At 37.7% G+C, this 18,602-nt stretch overlaps 1 protein-coding gene and 2 long non-coding RNA genes across 5 annotated transcripts in view; 1 reads left to right on the top strand and 2 right to left on the bottom strand.

Moving 5' to 3' along the window:
* The window catches only part of LOC149043459 (uncharacterized), a 47,011-nt gene extending 45,859 nt beyond the window's left edge, over nucleotides 1-1,152 (bottom strand). For both annotated transcript variants that reach the window (XR_016187875.1, XR_016187877.1), the window contains exons 1-2: nucleotides 991-1,152; nucleotides 847-919 (exon numbers count right to left, since the gene is read on the bottom strand). This is a non-coding gene — a long non-coding RNA (uncharacterized LOC149043459). The remainder of the gene's footprint in view (nucleotides 1-846; nucleotides 920-990) is intronic.
* A 2,396-nt stretch (nucleotides 1,153-3,548) lies between these two features.
* The window catches only part of LOC113677728 (uncharacterized), a 49,197-nt gene continuing 34,143 nt past the window's right edge, over nucleotides 3,549-18,602 (bottom strand). Inside the window, exons 5-7 of one of the 2 annotated variants that reach the window (XM_089210211.1) lie at nucleotides 5,143-5,157; nucleotides 3,893-3,942; nucleotides 3,549-3,749 (exon numbers count right to left, since the gene is read on the bottom strand). In XM_089210211.1, coding sequence (XP_089066337.1) covers nucleotides 3,650-3,749; nucleotides 3,893-3,942; nucleotides 5,143-5,157 — 165 coding nt within the window. In that variant the 3' untranslated portion in view covers nucleotides 3,549-3,649. Of the gene's footprint in view, nucleotides 3,943-4,853; nucleotides 4,913-5,142; nucleotides 5,158-18,602 lie in introns of both variants that reach the window. The other variant, XM_089210213.1, reaches the window with a different exon arrangement.
* Nucleotides 4,500-18,602, top strand: part of LOC149043458 (uncharacterized) — a 44,391-nt gene continuing 30,288 nt past the window's right edge. Inside the window, exon 1 of the long non-coding RNA XR_016187881.1 lies at nucleotides 4,500-4,608. This is a non-coding gene — a long non-coding RNA (uncharacterized LOC149043458). The remainder of the gene's footprint in view (nucleotides 4,609-18,602) is intronic.

The following is an 18,602-nucleotide window of genomic DNA, read 5'->3' as shown; positions in this document are numbered from 1 at the left end:
ACTGATATGAATTCAACTCAATCAAATAAAACCGCTCGGTTTCGATTCTTAATCAAATATCTCAAGTTGAAGGCTGTTCTTCAAATCGTCTGTCTCGTACCCATGCTTCTGGCCCCAAAACTCATTTTCTACATGTCAACAAGTGAGTTGCTCTTTACGAATTTTAAAGACGCTGCATTTATTTTGTGTCTTGCGATCCACTATTCCTTTACAATGATGCAATGCCCCGAGAATTAGGGTGTCGTTTGTCAGATCATGCGATCACACAGTTAGACATCAATCACCTTATATCAAAGAATCAAAGGCACTTATCCGGATGACTGAGTCCAACAGAACAATGAAATGTCTGATGTAAAATGCAAATGTTACGAGAAAGTTCCAAAACACTGCAATCCCTAGGCCTTTCCCTACCTAGAACTCATTGGTAATATTCCTTACTGCCTGTTTTGAGCGATAAATGTGAATCAATGTAGAGTACGTATGGGTCTTTCAATTCTCGGAAAGAGTCAGGCGTGCATTGGTCAGCCCCAAAACAGAGAGATAGAGCGGAAGAATTGAAAGAAATAACTGCAATGCTTTTTGAGTGACTCAATAACTGAGAAGTGACATCGACTTTGACTCTAGCATTTTTGCGTTATACGTCAAACAAAAAAGAAAGACTACTTTAAAAATTGAGCTTTTGCCTACATTAAAATTTAGCTTACACATACTAATAAGCTTACTCGGATTTTAAAGAGCTGGGAAGCTGTGACAACGATTATTGACGGTGTGCGTTTCTTTACGCGCAATTCGTAAATGTCCCCACATAGTTATTTTACGATGATTTGTTAAGAGCGTTCTTCTTACCTTTAGCTTTGAGCTTCTCTCCTGATATAGACACAATCTGTCACTCAACGCTTGAGGTCGATTCGACCAGTAGCTGTCGGAAAAACTGATATGAATTCAACTCAATCAAATAAAACCGCTTGGTTTCGATTCTCGACCAAATACCTCAAGTTGAGGGTTGTTCTTCAAATCGTCTGTCTCGTACCCGTGCTTCTGGTCCCAAAACTCATTTTGTACATGTTAACAAGTGAGTTGCTCTTTATGAATTTTAAAGACGCTGGTTTTTATTTCCGTCTTGCGATCCACTATTCCTGTGCAATGATGCAATGCCCCGAGAATTAGGGTGTCGTCTGTCAGATCACACGATCACACGGCCATACGTCAATTAACTCATACCAAAGAATCAAAGGCACTCATCCCGATGGCTGAGTCCAACAGAATAATGAAATGGCTGTTGTAAAATGCAAATGTTACTACAAAGTTCCAAAACACTGCAATCCCTAAGCCTTTCCTTGCCTAGATCTCATTGGTAATATTCCTTACTGTCGGTTGTAAGCGATAAATGTAAATCAATGTAGAGTACGTACGGCTCTGTCAATTCTCGGGAAGAGTCAGGCGTGCATTGGTCAGCCCCAAAACGGGGAGATAGAACGGAAGAGTTAAAAGTAATAACTGCAATGCCTGTTGAGGAGTTCAATTTTATCTTCTATGTGACTTACCGATTTTACGTGATTAACTACATGCATGCATGAATGTTCCCCTATTTATAAACTCATTAGATTAAACTTACCTTCCCAATGACCTTTTCTTCGTTAGTCAATGTTCACTGTTTATCTTCGAAGAAAGAATGGATTTCTAAATGAAAACGTAACAAGTTAATATGCACAGAGAACCGTATGATCAAACTGTCAACCGCCATCTTGTTGTTGGTTGAGGTTGAGTCGTTAGTATGTTCACGCGAATTTAATTTCAGTGAAATAATTTTCGTTCTACTCGTTCGATATTTTGAATTATACTTGAGTGCATTGCTTGAATTCTGTAGGATATGTACTCGTTTGAAGACAAAAAAGGAACAAAATACATGTTTTAAGAACCTCGACAAAGGACGCCGATGGAAACATTTCAATTTAAGAGTGGAAGGTCTACCACTCGCAAGTGATGGAACTCATGACAAACACGATGCCTAGTTCGTGTCATATTTTACTTACACTTTAAGCTGAAACGTCCATAAGCTACCCTCTGCTTGCAATGGTCTCAGTGTAGGGCTTTAAGCGCCGAAATTTCTAAGTAAAATTATGAAGCAAACATCGAATTAATTGAGAACTGACGTCAACTTCATTTTGCGATTGAGGTGTGCTACGTTTAATTCCTTGATGGAAAATTCTCAGTAAAAAGTCTGTTACCTTTGATCGCGTTGTGGAATTACATTCCTCGAGCAATTTGCGCAAGTGATGCAAGTAATTGATCGTGTAGAATCTATTCGAGGGAGATCTGTCGAATGCGAGAGACACTGAACCCCATCGAAGGGGTTTACATAAAAACTTGGGAAACTGATATCGGGAAATTCCTTTGCTGTCATTTATAGCTCCGCTACTATGGTTAGATCAAATATGAGAACATATAAAGAACATTTATTTGCTGAAGAAACTATTGTCACGTATGACAGATAACTGTATGAACACAAGGCCCCGTTTGGTGCAAAAATACGCACGGATATTTGTCCGCAGACAGTATCTGTTCCAAAACACAGGTGAAAAACGATAAAAAACGCCATTGTATAGCATAATAGTCCTTTTCATGCACAAAGACTCGCTAGAGAATACTACTAACTTTGATTTCGAGAGATGAAGATGGATTTAATTTCATTTGAAAAAAATATTTTTAGTTTTATTTAAGTATTTCCGCAATTGACTGCTCAACACAGGTGAAAAACAATACAAACAGGCCGATGGTGACCGCATTATAGAGGTGAAGATTACAGTGATTTAGGAAAATGAAATTCAGGTCTTTGACAACCGACCGCTCAATACAGGGTGACCGCTTAATACGATGCTGCCTAATACAGGTTCGACTGCACAAATAGGAACCTCACGATCAATATAATTCATAGCTCGACTCTAAATCTTGAGACAAACGATTAAACGATCATTTATCTACAAAACCCCGATAAACAACATTTTTTATGACAATATCAACCAATCATCCAAACTCTTCCCCTCCCCTCCTCCGGAAGTAAATTACGACCGGTCCCTAAATTCAAACCCTCCCCTCCCTCCCCCCTCTGGTTAAACTACGATTCCTAAGGTTTGTTAACATGACGACAATATGTTATAAGTGGTATTCGCATCCTCGTTTCTACAACCTCAGGAAAAGAGGTTATGGCGATAAATTTGTGGTTTCCTCGAACTCCCGCGCATGCGAGATGTCTGTGAAATGAACAGCTCAGCAGTTTTTTTTAATTTTCGGGTAATGCGAAATTCGGGTAATGATTTTAATTCCAAAACAAAATACAGAGCGATGAATACGAAAAGTGAATTTTGGACCTGGCTTAATATCGTGGCAGATCGCTGAAGGAAACCTATTTTTCAAGCCGAAATTCAGTGGACGTCCATTTTTAGAGCGACTGTGAACTAATTTAAGCAACAGCTCCTTGCAATAGAGAAGATGGACGTTATTGATTAAAGCTGTCTGTTCAATTGATGTAGAATTTTAAACCAACACTCTGCAATGGAAATGACACTTTATTTACATTTCTTACAGTTCTGTACAGTGGCAAGATTTTTTTTCTTTTACCAGAAATAAGGATAACTTTCAGAGTTAGTTTCTACTCTGGTTTTATAATTTCCTTCTGTTTAAGACTTTCCCCAAACTTATCAATTTCTGCCATGGCTTCGAAGGCTTCTTCATCTTCTTCACTGGACTCTCTATAAATACATACACAAATTTGGATAAAATGGCATCAAGACTACACAGTAAAAAAACACAAAAACAAAAACAAAACCAAAAAGAGAAACAAAAACAACAACAACCAAAAAAATTGGACAAACAAAGAGAGTTTCCCACTTACAAGATGTTGAAGACATGTTCTTTGGGCTGACGATGTGAAATTACTTCTTTCTGCTCAGGGGGAAATTAAAAGCAAAGCACCTATCATTATTTATCATGGGGGGGGGGGGGAAAAGAAAGAATGAAGGGGGGATTGCATGGTTTCCAGGGGAACAGAGGGGGGGGAGAAATAGTGATTGCTTACAAGGTACAAAGGGGGGGGGCTATAAGACATTGACTGCCAATGAGGGGGATCATTAAAATACTACAAAGATTTGGGGGGGGGCACAAGGTTAATTTCAGTGTGATACAACAAAAATCCTCCTACCTCTCCCTAGGTAATATATAGTGACTGGTCCCAAACATGGCAAAGCCTGCATGGATGGCGGTACACAAAAAAATAAATAACTGGATTTTAGCAGTGGACAATCCATGGGGTGGCTCTTCCTGTCCACTTTTGCCAGGTCGAATTGGTATTTAGAATACGGGTATTTCACTGAGAGAGGAAAACTGGAAGACCCAGAGAAAACCCCTTGGAGCAAGGACAAGAACCAACAACGAACTCAATCCACATGTGATGCCAGGTCCAAGATTTGAACCCAGTTCACAGTGGTGGGAGGGGTGGGAGGGAAGCACTCTCACCACTGCACCCTCTGCTTCCACAATTAAAGGCTAAAAGTTTAAATTAAGGTTCAAAAATTGCTTTTCATTTTCATGAGAGGGCCAAAGGTCTTTCAGGTAATATAGCATTGAATTGCAACCAGCTCCCTTAACTTTAATTTCTTGAATCATGATTGATGCTCAGGAATATTATTTGGAAATTTCAGCCTGGTTCCAGCTAAGAATGGGTCACTATTCTTTCCTTGCACCCACCCCACCCCCCTCATTTTCCTTCTTACTACAGGGAGTTCAGGTGAGAAGGAAGAGATCATGACATTGAAGTAAGTGATTGCTGATTTAAACTCCTTTATGACCATGATTACCTCAATTTTTCCACAATCGTTAAAAAAGTTTTGAGTTTCATCCACAATGTGTCAGGATGCTATATTACATGAAAAATACTTTGATGAAGAAATAAAAGGGAAACTTATCTTAGGCAAGAACTACGCTTTCCTCTACTCTTATGGTCTTGATGTGTGATTCAGGGGTGATATTACTCATGCTCTCCCCAGACTGCTAAGGCTGCGCTAATGCAATGGACTGCATAATGCATCTTCTTATTATTCCTTCTTAAATGCTTTGCTCATCCAATAGCAAAAAGGGTCACCTAACCTTTAATCTCTCAACCTTTCTTTTGGTCAGTGTTTGTTGGGCTTCTTCTCTGAATGAAGTCTGCAAGATGCAAAGACACTTCAAAATTAAAATCAGTTTAGACATGACCTGCTAAAGCTACTGGCTAACATTCATAATACAACATATTTAGCAATTTTGTGACTGCATTACAACCTGATTAGCCTGTTGTTAACTATAATCGTGATATTTTGCCACACCTAAGGATCTTAGCTGACCATACTGGCCTGTTTGTATAAATAACAACATGATTTTGAAAGCAGTTTGGTGTTACTATAAACATGAATTAATTTTTCAAAAATAGAACTTCACGCATCCATAGGGCAAGTACTATTTGTAGTCTTTGAAAAATTTATCAGTGCTTATTTAAACCAAATTGCACAAGAAATCATGTCGTTACTTGCTAATAATTTACATGAAAAACCCATCACAGAAAGTCAAAACGGATGAAATTTTGGCTGCACCCATGCGCTATTCTTAATTTGCACTTGTGTTAAAACTTTGCACTTGTGTTATATGAGAAATATGTCTAATTTTTTCTTGTAAATTATTAATGAATTAATTATCTCTATTTATATCAAGCCAGAGTGGCAAGAGTAATGTGAAGTACCAGCAAAGGGAAGCTGTTCCTCGTAGTTGTACCCAAAGTGAAGATGAACCAGACAAAAACTTAATTAAGTCACTTTAGCTCTTATATTTGAGTGTCATCAACATCCATCTTTGATTCACAGACTACATCTGACATATATATTCCACTATCTCTGCTACAACACAGAACACAAATAAAAGTTTTGAGGTACATGCAAAACTATACATGAAAAAATTAGTCTAAATTTAATTATTAAAACTCAAATTAAAAAAAATTATCCACTTCTCATCGGCTGAAAATGAATGCATTCTCATGTAACACAGATGAGTGCAAATTACAAATTGAGCTTGCATGCTTTCAAATTTTGTCTGTCTTGACTTTCTGTGATGTTTTTAGATGTTTTTTCATGTACATTATTAGCAAGTGATACAATACTTTCCCATGTAATTTTTTGTAATAAGCACTTGTAAAGTTTTCAAAGACTACAAATTGCACTTGCCCTACCAGCTCATGCAATTTTGTTGTCTTTGTGCTAGTTAACACCAAATTGCACTCATAATCACATTATTACCAATACAAAACTGCAGCTGTAAACCAAGCAGCGAGGGCCCAAAGCAAAAGGAAATTAATTATCATGACTTAAACTTTAAAAAAAATGTGGGGAAAGACACAGTATATATTTCAGTATTCTCATCACTTGTTTTCTGGATAATGTAGGGAGAAGTTACATGTTAATCACTTCTGAGAGTTCAGAAGAGTTAACTCCAAGATGTGATTTATATGTAACTTATACTTACAATATTAGCAAACTATCGAACAAAAGACTTGATACACATATTAACTGAAAAAGTTGTGTGGTGATGTAACATCATATTTTCCCTACAAATTTACATGAAAACATATGGTGGCATGAAGGGAGGATTAATAAGAAGATGTTGAGGGTTGAGGGACCTGTTTCACTCTTCCTTTAGTTGCTCAAAAGCAAACTTTTTATAATTTATTCAAAATGATTAAAAGGCTTTTCACCAGCAGTGTGTCAGGAAAGAAATCTTTCCTTGATCACAATGTGTATGTACAATCCATCTATTACTGACTAGTTATTGGACGAGGTTGAGCATGATGTATAATGATAATAGGACCAAGTAAAGTCCAATTCTGTTTGTAATCATACAAGTGATTAACCCTTTAATCCCCAAAAGTGATTAACTTGTATCTTCTCCCTAATGTCCATACATAGACTATTCAGCAAACAGGTAGAAGATAGAATAAAAAATATTTGAAAAATTCATATGACAGTGCTTATTTTAAAAAATTGCAAGAGAAATCATCTTATTTCTTGTTCATTAAATGAATGGACATGAAAAAACATCACTGAAAGTCAAGACAGATGGAATTTTGAAAGATTGCACACACTATTTGTAATTTAAACTTGTGATACAACTTTGAACTCCTGTTACAAGAGAATGCACTTGTTTTCAGCCAATCAGAAGCTTGTAATTTTCTCATGTACATTATCAAACACTGTAATAATTTGGTGCAAGTGTTTCAGATGACTTCATGAAGTAGCCCTCAGGTATACACTACCCAAAAGGGTATAGGGGAGATTAAAAATAACCCCAGGTATAAACTACCCAAAAGGGTACAAGAGAGATTAAAAATAACCCCCAGGTATACACTACCCAAAAGGGTATAGGAGAGATTAAAAATAAACCGCAGGTATAAACTACCCAAAAGGGTACAAGAGAGATTAAAAATAACCCCCAGATATACACTACCCAAGAAGGTATAGAACAGATTAAAAGTAACCCTTAGATATACACTACCCGAGAGGGTATGAGAGAGATTAAAAGTAACCTTCAGGAATGCACTACCCAAGAGGGTAAACAAGAGATTAAAAGTAACATTCAGGTATACACTACCCAAGAGGGTAAAAGAGAGATTAAAAGTAACATTCAGGTATGCACTACCCAAGAGGGTATAAGAGAGATTAAAAGTAACCCCCAAGTAAACACTACCCAAGAAGGTATAAAAGAGATCAAAAGTAACATTCAGGTATACACTACCCAAGAGGGTATAACAGAGATTAAAACTCACCCTCAGGTATGCACTACCCAAGAGGGTATAACAGAGATTAAAAGTAACCCTTAAATATACACTAACCAAGAGGGCATAGAAAAGATTAAAAGTAATCTTAAGGTATACACTACCCAAAAGGGTATAAAAGAGAGATTAAAAATAACTCCCAGGTATACACTACCCAAGAGGGTATAGAAGAGATTAAAAGTAACCTTCAGGTATACACTACCCAAGAGGGCATAGAAGAGATTAAAATAGATTAAAAGTAGCCCTTAGGTATACACAACCTAAGAGGATATATGTGGAAAAGACTAAAGGTATTTTCCTCAGGTATACACTACCCAAGATAGTTTAGAAGAGATTAAAAGTAATCCTTAGATATACACTACCCAAGAGGGTATATATAGAAAAGATTAAAAGTAACTTTCAGGTATACACTAATCAAAAGTGTATAAGAGAGATTAAAAATAACCCTCAGGTATACACTACCTAAGGGGATATATGTGGAAAAGACTAAAGGTATTATCCTCAGGTATACACTACCCAAGAGAGTATAGAAGAGATTAAAAGGAACACTGAAGTATTCACTATCTGCCTCTTTTGACTGAAAGTTGAGGCATCCACTGTCAACCTATATAATCATTTCACTTTTACTAGTTCTCAAGTGTCTTTATCAAGCTTGGCTATTCTTGACTGATATCTTTGCAATTCTCCATGATTATTTGATTAGAGGCATTTTGTGGCTGAAAAATCCCTTTGACTCTGCCTCAGGATTAATCAACATGAATACTCACTTTGTGTAAACCACAAGACTGAATTAATTGACTTTAATCGACGAATACTTAATCACAAACTTCTAACAGTAACAAAACAAAACGGGACAGCCACGCTTAGTAAAACACAACGAGTACATAACGAGTCCAAGTTCTAACATGGCGGTTCTCTCGTGCAGTCGAGCACGTTTTTTTTTTTGTCTCTGCGCATGTGCCGCACGCACACCACAGGTTAATAAGATTGCGGTCTAAACTACTAGTCACCAGATTCCACACACTTAGCCTTCAATGAATAATTAATTATTATCAGAACAGTAGATGTATCTAATGCAAAAGAAGTTTAAATTTATTATCTTTCTCTGTATTACCTAATACTTTTTGGCCAAGTGACTCTCCATGCAGATTCGGATATTTACTTGAGTATGCAAGATTACTGACCAAATTGGACAACACAAAGTCTAATTGTCACCAATTAATAATAACCATTACAATTTCTGGAAGAACAAATGCAAAATTTTAAACTGAAAGTGCTTTCTAAACTCTGTGAATAGTGGATTTGACTGAGTGGACTTACTAACTAGGGTGATTGGCTGCTTTAACTGTCCAAATACTGCTAGCGGCCATGTCCAATCAATGCAGTCAAACCTTGATTATCTGGACCTCCATTATCCAGATTTTTCCATTATCTGGACTTGCTGCTCTCATCCCATTTTCTACCAACATTTATACTCATATCTTCCATTCTCCAAACTCTGGATTATCTGGACTATAAAGCCCATGATTCTCCACAAGTCTGGATAATCAAGGTTTGACCATACAGCCAACTGTCTGGTTACGCTGTCAGATTAAAACTCTATAAAAATAACTATTGAAAAACTAACCATCTTAAATGCACCAGTGAATTACATTTAAGGAAATTAAGTTATGGTCATGATTAACCCTAAGATTCCCAAACTTCTAACAGACAGTTATTGAGAGTGATTTTTTTACCGAAATTAGAGCCTTTCATATTTTAGAAAAGAGAGATGATCTTAATAACATAAACAAACCTCGGTTAAGAATATATGAAAGTCATATATTTGAACTGCGGATAAAGACATGAATGAAAGTGATCTTCGCAGTGATGTGCACTACTTAGGCAGTGGTGAAAATCCGCAGTTCAAATATATGACTTTCATATATTCTTAACCGTATATTCATCACTTGACGGGTTTATTTAGAACCACCATCATGACCAGCTCCCAGTTGGCTTGTTAGCTCAGTTGGTAGAGCGCTGCACCGGTATCGCAGAGGTCATGGGTTCAAATCCCGTACAGGCCTGAAATTTTTTTCAGGCCTTATTTTCACTACTGCCTAAGTAGTGCACATCACTGCGAAGATCACTTTCATTCATAAACAAACCTCCTTACACCCACAAAAAAGAACATAAATAACTGCACATACATCAATAGACTGAGTAACATAACATTACATAAAGAAAAGTGGTACTATTGAATGCCACACAAATGAGTGATATAAACAAAAAAGTGCAATTAATACTTAAAAGCTTGTGATGTATTAACAGATAACATCACAGAAACAAAAACATTTTCACTGTACAGCAGCAGGAGTAATATTATAACAATAGAACCTTTAAGCCTTTACACCCTAACATTAGTGTTCATATTCTCCACACTGATCTCTCTACATTTCAAGGAGAATTTGTTTGACAATCAGGAGCTTCTTAAACTTGTGATTATTTCTATTATTCTCACAACCCTAACACTTGATTCAAGGCTGATACTGTAAGGAGAAATTAGAAGCCAATCACTCTTAGGGGTTTAAGGGTTAATAAACTGGTGAAAATCTTCCATCTGGCTTTTAAATGCATAAATATTGATTATATGGTCACATGTTAGAGGATTGAACTCCAGTGTTAATATCATGGATCATGTATTAATAACAGACATGTTGGTTATTGAAGTAAATATTGTGTTCAGTATGGTGAATGGCTTCATGTACAAATACATGTACAGACAGCAAGCAATTATACTGTAGGTAAATTATACTGTTCTTAAATGTATTTCTTTTTTCAGATTAGTTTGAATGCTGTTTAGCTGTACAAATATTATATGCAATAATCACAGCCTGCATGAAGAATAAGCTGTGAAACTGACTTTCTTGGCCCTCCCCCCCCCCCCCCCATATTTAATTTCCAGTCCAGACTCCATATTCCAAATTCGTTGTCTTAAATTCCCAATGAAAATTCCAACTGATTGAAAGCTAGAATATCATGACAGGTGCTTGTATCCTAACACTTTAACTCCCAGATCAAATTTGTAATTCTCCTTACTGTCAACCATACAATTTTTATAGTAATGGTTCATAGAATTTAGTATAGAATCGACTAACTATCTGAAATTGATCTTTTTCTTAATTCTTAACACTTATCTGATTGATATTGTGTAGATATTGTAAGGAGAAATCCTGTCTTGGTCACCCATGGGAGTTAGCAGGTTAAATCGTGCAGGAAAATCACGTTCATTTTTAACATTGCAGTAACGAGGAGAAATTAATTTTTAAAAAACTCAACTTGAGGAATATTTCCCAAGTTCCTCCATTTGAAACCAATTCACTTTCGATTTCCACTTTCATCAGTATCAATTCTCGAACATAAATTTGACTCTAGCACGTTTGCGCTATACGTCCGACAAAAAAAACTTACCTTCGAAATTCAGATTTTACATACAGTAAAATTTCGCTTACACATACCAATAAGCTTGCTGAGTTTAGAGAACTGCATGGGAAGCTGTGACAAGGATTACTGACGGTGTGCGTTTCTTTATGTGCGATTCGTAAATATCCCCACATAGTTATTTTATGATGGTTTGTTAGAAGCATTCTTCTTACCTTTAGCTTTAAGCTTCTCTCCTGATATAGACACAATCTGTCAAACAACGCTTGAAATCGATTCGACCAACAGCTGCCGGAAAACATTGATATTAATTCACATCAATCAAATTAAACCGTTCGGTTTCGATTCTCGATCAAATAGCTCAAGGTGAAGATAGTTTTTTAAATCGTCTGTCTGGTACCCTTACTACTGGCCCCAAAACTCATATTCTACATGTCAATAAGTTAGTCGCTCTTTACGAATTTCAAAGACGTTGCATTTAGTTCGCAACCTACCGTCGATTCTGTGTTGCTTTGCAATGATGGGATGCTTCGAGGACCACGCGAACACAGACGATCATAATACGTCAATCACCTTATATCAAATAATCAAAGGCATTCATCCGGATGACTGAGTGCATCAGAACAATGAAATGTCTCGAAATAGAATAAGAGGGATGGTAATAGTTATTATTTCGTCTTGCCATGAGTGTGGAACAAAGTAAAAATTCCGAGCCCCCACGGGGAATTGAACCTCAAACCTTCCGATTTTCGCGCTCCGGTGCTTCACCACTGAGCCACAGAGACTCCACAGTGAGCGAGTCTAGTTTATGGCACGCGTCCTGCATACTGTTAGTTTTGACACGCTTAGTTAATACACACTTTATTATGTTTTTGTTCTGGTTCATTTATTATCAATAAGTCTTTCGTTAGTTAATGACTATGACACAATAAGTTTGTTATCTCCGATCAATGTCCCATGTAAGTAGACGTGAAAAGATTTTATCTCAGTCATCGCTACTAAATCATCGCTACTAAATCATCGCCACTAAATCGTCGCTGCTCGATAATCGCTACAGGCTATTTGCTACCGTTACGAGCCAGATCAAAGTAAGTCTTTATTTCTTTTGCATTTACGTTGTTTACCTTTTGTAGGTATTATTGGTGTAGTTCTCGTATTCAGTTTTCTATGCAATCGCTTCATTTTTAGTTAGGTAAATATGTTACATTTCGCAACGCATTTTTCTTAGTTTAGTTTCTGTTGTATCCTCTTTTGATTTGGACCACACGCAACCTCAACCGCTAATCTCATCAAGTAAAATTACGTCTTAACGCTATCATCTAAATGTAATAAAGATCACTATGTGCGTTCGAATTGTCCGCTCAGTCACTTAGGTAACCTTTTGAGGTTATACATACTGTTAGGATCAGCAATGTCGATAGCTTCGTGTTTGTAAGTATAATAAGAGAGATGATAAATTTTGAGCTCGGTAAGGTGATAGAGAGAGTTGTTTTTTCATGTGAAACTTCACACTAGATCTCGCTCACCGTGGAGTCTTTGTAGCTCAGTGGTAGAGCATTGGAGCGCGGAAATCCGAAGGTCAGAGGTTCAATTCCTCGTGGGAACTCAGAATTTTTTCTTTGTGCCACGCTCGTGGCAAGACGAAAAAACGTCTCATTATATCATTATTACGCTCCCAGACAAAATTAGTTGGGACACTTCACCAGAGCAACGTCTATGAAGTTCTTTCACTCTCTCCCACCTTCAAATGTTGCTGGTTGCCATCTAGTAGACCAATATTGAGAAGGGCGGGGGGGTATTGCATGTGCCAACAAATGTGTTTGGGATTGCAGATAGCATGAAGAATTTTACTCTTCTTTTGGTTTCCTTGTTTTCGTCCTGTTTTTGGTTTTCGTTTATCTTTTTGCTAATTCAGCAAAAGAAAGAGATCACTCGTGTCCAGTAAACGCAGATATTTACTTTGGTTTAGTGATTGGTCATTACTTATCACTAGGGGAGGGGAGGGAGTCAGAGGATTTTGGTTTATCATCGCGATAAAATGACCTGATTCTGTAGTATCCTTATGATCCCTCCTCATTGGCAGGTAATTAGCAGTCAATTTCTTAGTCCCCCCTCCCTTCATACTCTGTTGGCGACGACTGGCCCCCTTCCGTTCCCCTTTCAAACCATGTGACTCCCCTAAATCCATCCCATCGACCTCTCCAAATCCCCCCCCCCCTCCTTCACAGGCACTTAATAATGACTGATTCTCATGTTTTACCAGGAACTCAATTTTTTTTATTAAATTTCATCTGGAATTTGTTATCCAAGTGAACTATCAAGTTTAACAGCGCTAATGGGACGTTTGTGGTTTAATAAACATTTGTTTTCGCTGCAAATACCCTCGTTTTTTGCTTTGTGGTCTCATGTATTTTTATTTCAACTCTGTTAGAAGACTATTTGCGATTTCCTTCGGTTTTGCTTTCAATAAACTACCCACCAATTTCTGCTTTTGCGAAAATGGACGAAGCGAATAAAATCGACGATTTTCGTCGTGAGTGGCTACGTCAGCATCGTGCGCACTCGGACTGGCAAGCCATAATCAAACCGTGTTATGACAATATGACCTACGGAAAAGTGAAGCGTGGCTGGGAAAAAGCTAACAGAACCAACTCACTTTTACTCCTGTCGAATGACGAAGTCAAGGATGCACACTCCGATTTCGACCGTTGTCCACGCGGAGGTGGTTTGCGCCCGAAATTCCTCTCGATCAGCATTTTTCTCGGCCATACTTTATGATCTAAGATCACTGCATCCTGGAACATGTCTCAATACCAAAACTCCCCGTGCATTTCGCTAGAAATGAGCGTTTTCTACCCGCATTTCCAAGTCCTCTTCTTTCTGGTCATGCTCTTGACAAGCAGACTGGACACGGCCGCGGAAGAGACTTGGTTACGATTTCAATTTTCTCTCTACCGCGAGTGGTACGGTCGATCAATGTACAATGCTTACTTCATCCTACGAGACACCTCGCCTTAATCTATGGTCCTGATCAACCAATAAGACAGAATTTCATTGACAATCTGCGTACCCTCAATAGCTTAAACTAATAGAAATTTTATTGTCCCTTACAATGAATTTCTGGTGACTAAATGAAGGGGGTAGATCATGGGTCATTCGGCCGAATCTTCCGGGCTTTTCCATTTCTTTCAGAAGTTTAGTGACATCGCCCGGCAAAAAATTGTAGTTTGATAGGCCATGCATGGAAGGGTAAATGCAATCGAAGTTAGGGTAATGGTATTGCAGCATGTAAGACTTAATAATAATAATAATTAATAATTTAATAATAATTTATTTACTTAGGTTTATTTATCTTAGGTTCGCACTTGAAAATTTGTTCTCTTTTAATATAAGCTTTTCGCCCGTGATTTTTAAAGGAATAATCCATCCCCAAAGTTCCCAAAATAAAATCTTAGGATATTTATCTTGAAACTTAGCCACTCTTAACTCTTTTAAGATTCACTACAGTTAGTTTTGGTTATTACTGCGGCAGGAAGCAATGTCTTAAAGAAGTTGCGGAAAGGAAGACACTGCCTTAACATCTCTAAATCCGCGTTACTTCGCCTACTTTCTTAATCAACCCTTTCACTCTTAAGTTCAAAATATCATATCTCCTGAATGATTGCTAAACGTTTCTTATAATTTTGGAGCTGAGAATTTACAAAGCTAACTGAATTGAGTGGGGTGTAATTTGGTCTGAAATCATCATAAGCATGATTTCAAAATCTAACGGGCGCGCAGAGTAAGTTTGATTTGAAATCACAAGTATGATTTCAGATTAAAATTGTACTACACCACTATCAATCACCACTTTTTTACTTCCATTTTGAAGTTGCAAAATTTAACAGCTCAAATACACGATGTTTTAGTTTGTATAAAAATTTTTTTGATCCAGTGCTGCGCTCGTTTATAAAAGAGTCAAAAGTTGTCTTTCATTTTCCTGCAATTTGATTGGTTACTTTAATTTAAATCGTATCTTTTTATTGATATGACATGTACAGTGATTTGAAATTTTCAGAAAATAAAAGTCCGACAAAATGAAACCAAGTATTCTAATTGTTATTACAAGGGTACACAACTTTTGCACTCAACCCTCCCGCGCTCTGACTGCACAATATCCTTCTTTCGTTTGCGTTTTCATCTCATGTTGGGGACGCAAGGAGAGGGGGGGGGGCTAAATAAAAGTATGCTTTAGTAGAGGTACCTATGAAGAATACAAGAGAAAGGCAAAGAAAACGAAGCCTGCCAATCAAAGCGATCGGTCAAATCGCCACAAGCCTGAACACGCCAATGACGAAAAGGCAAATTTAATTTAATTTGGTTTTATCATCTGAATTATACAATATAACTTGGCCACCGTAGAGTTTCTAAAGCTGACATTTGGAATGTAAGCCCTTGAGTGCTAACGCTCCAATGTCTTTAAAAATTCTGTACGGTGGCCAATTCACATTTTCAATTCAGTGAATAAAACCAAATTATCTTGTTATATCTCCCACCGACGCAGAACCACAGGTTCTTTACAAACTTGCCCCTGCTCCAAAATCGACCCCCTCGAATCATGCGCGGGATGATAACATATATACCCCTTTATGTAAACTTGACGTCCACTCAAGGGTGTATCAGGGGTTTGGCGCATGCGTGTGTGTGTGTGTGTGTGTGCGTGTGTGTGTGTGTGTGTGTGTGTGTGTGTGTGTGGAGAAGGGGAAGGAAGAGGGGGAGGGGGATGTCAGAAGGAGAATGTGCACCTCTTTTTGTAAACTTCACTTCCCTCAAGGGTACATAGAGGGTTTTGATGACGGTGGGAGAGAGGTTGGGAGAATTTTGAACCCCTCTTTCTAAAATTGACCTCCCCTCCCTGGTGCATGATGGGGAAGAGGTGCCTATGACAAGGACTTTTTTTTTGCGTATGTATTTAGCTTGTTATATATTCAAACTAACTCCGATAGAAGAAAAATTTTAAAAAATGAAGCTCGGTTTTTTCGGGCCCTAAAGTGCTCTTAGTTTGTACTCAAACTGCTCGGTAGACTGGTAACGAGCCAGCCGGCGATAACGTAGAAAACTGTGAAAACTCTCAGTTGTCACTTACAAATCTCTCACATCTCTGGTAATTTTGTATCAGTCAGCTTTGAAAAACTCTTGAAATAATGTCCAATAAGTATGTCTATCTACCTTCAGCAAGCTCTTAAAGAGTTGTGATACATCGTACTCAAGTAGTAAAGAAGAAATGGCAGTTGCAAGTACGGTTCAGAAGAACTGTGTGCATCAAACAAAGATTTAGACCAAGACTAAAAAAAGGACAAAGACGATTTCTCGCTTGCGGTGTTAAGGTCAAGATTAGAACAAAAAACTCCCGTTGCAAAATTTTAAGTTCTATGGCAAAAATGAGAGGCTGTATTCTTTTCTGTTGCCCTAACAAATTATTCTTTCGTACTAGGTGCGGCAAAGGTTCGCCTTGCATGGTCAGTGCTCTTGGGTTTCGTTGCTGTTTGACAAACCAAAAACTTACTTTTGACGGCAGCATCGAAAGAATCAGATGAATCACGAAGTACGCGCGCTAATTTTCATTTTCATCTGTTCGTCGTCTCCTCTTCATTTCTCCTTTCTCCGACGAAGTTTCTGCGCAGTTTTCTATGCCACAAATACGTAACATGATCGTTTTGGCCGCGCGCTAAATGGGGACACTTTTTGTTGGCCAAATTGCACTTTTAATGCGCAAAAAAATGGTTAAGGAGAACTCACTAAGGTCGATAATTTCAAATTTTGAATACAGTTATTAACCAGAAAACGCAAAAAAAACAAAAAAAAAACAAGGCACTTTATATCTCTTCCATCAATTCTTTTTCTTTTCGTTTTATATTGTTTAAAGGCTGGTGAACCTGTGGTACAGAGCCGGGTTTTTTAATTCACTTTTCCCTCATCCTTTTTTCTTGCTTTTCCCACTCCTACCTCTCTCTCAGAAATAAACAACCGAGGAGGGGAGGGGGTGGGGAAAGTTTGAACACCTGGGTAACCTGTTGCTATGGTCAATATCTTTTCTCTCTTTTCTCTTTCCTTTCTCATTTTTAACTCGTGCAAAAGAGTTTTTATGAAGATTCCGATATGCAAATGAGTCACTCACTCACTAAAATGTAGACACCGGTAATTAGTCGTCCCGAACTCGCTCGAGCACGAAAGCACATTGGAGTAGTAACCGCACATGACGTTAGTAAGGCTTTGTTACATATTAAGCATCGTTGCTTTAGATATAATCTTGCAAGTGTAAAAATTTTATCGAGTTCAGGCACAAACCCACTACTGTGAATCACTTCGCTTGTTTATGATCTGATGTCAAACATGAACCGTGATTAAATTCAATTATCTTATGAAAACTGAGCATTGGCGATTGAATCGGTCAGAAGCGGACGAAAATAATCCAGTGCTTTTCTGACAAAAGAAAATTTGTGGAATTCACTACCGCATATGTTTATTTTCAGTCAGACAAAAGTATTGCGATCGCCTAAAATGCCTTCTGAGGTAATTTGTTCCGAGGCAGAAAACTTAAAGAGTTTTGTTATCAGATGCACACGGGAGTCAACCCTTTAACTCCCATGAGTAACCAAGACAGAATTTTTCCTTACAATATCAATACAATATCAACCCGATATGTGATGAGAATAAAGAGAAATATCAATTTGTGGATAGTTCGTTGATTCAATACTAAATTCTCTGAACTAGCATCATAAGAACTCTATGGTTGACAGTAGGAGAATTACAAATTTGATCTGGGAGTTAGAGGATTAAGGCTGTAGACAAAGACTGTTGCGCTGCAATTCAACCATTTCTTGAGCAGCTGAGGCGGAACGTGACATATGAATGGAAAATAGCAAAATTTGGTTTGTGCAGGCGAAGAAAGACTTGGATTGCAGCGTCTAAATTTGACAAATTTTGCGAACAGAAATTCGATAAACGCAGGATACTATTTTGTGCTGTTTCTAAAGACTATAAATGCGTTTATTTCTCAGCGGAGTTGATGGTTACCATGGTTACCATGCTCGGCTTTTGAGATAAGAGCAACCTTGCATTGCTACAAGGAATATAATCACAGGTTCACAACCACGTTTCATCGCTAGATGAAGAACTCTATGCACGAGTTGGCCATAGGTATTCTCTGATTTCAGTTAGCAAGACAAGTCACTCTTTCACCCAGTTTTTCTGTGTAAGCAGATTAAAACCCACCCCCTAAAACATCCAAATTGCATCGACCATGGGTCAGTTTCCAAGAAATATCAAACGAAAAAAGGGAATTGAAGAA

The sequence above is a fragment of the Pocillopora damicornis genome, chromosome 6 (assembly GCF_964200805.1).
Source record: "Pocillopora damicornis chromosome 6, jaPocDami1.2, whole genome shotgun sequence".
Taxonomy (NCBI): Eukaryota; Metazoa; Cnidaria; class Anthozoa; order Scleractinia; family Pocilloporidae; genus Pocillopora; species Pocillopora damicornis.
Note: the sequence above shows the minus strand (reverse complement) of the source record. Positions and strands in the feature narration are given on the sequence as shown.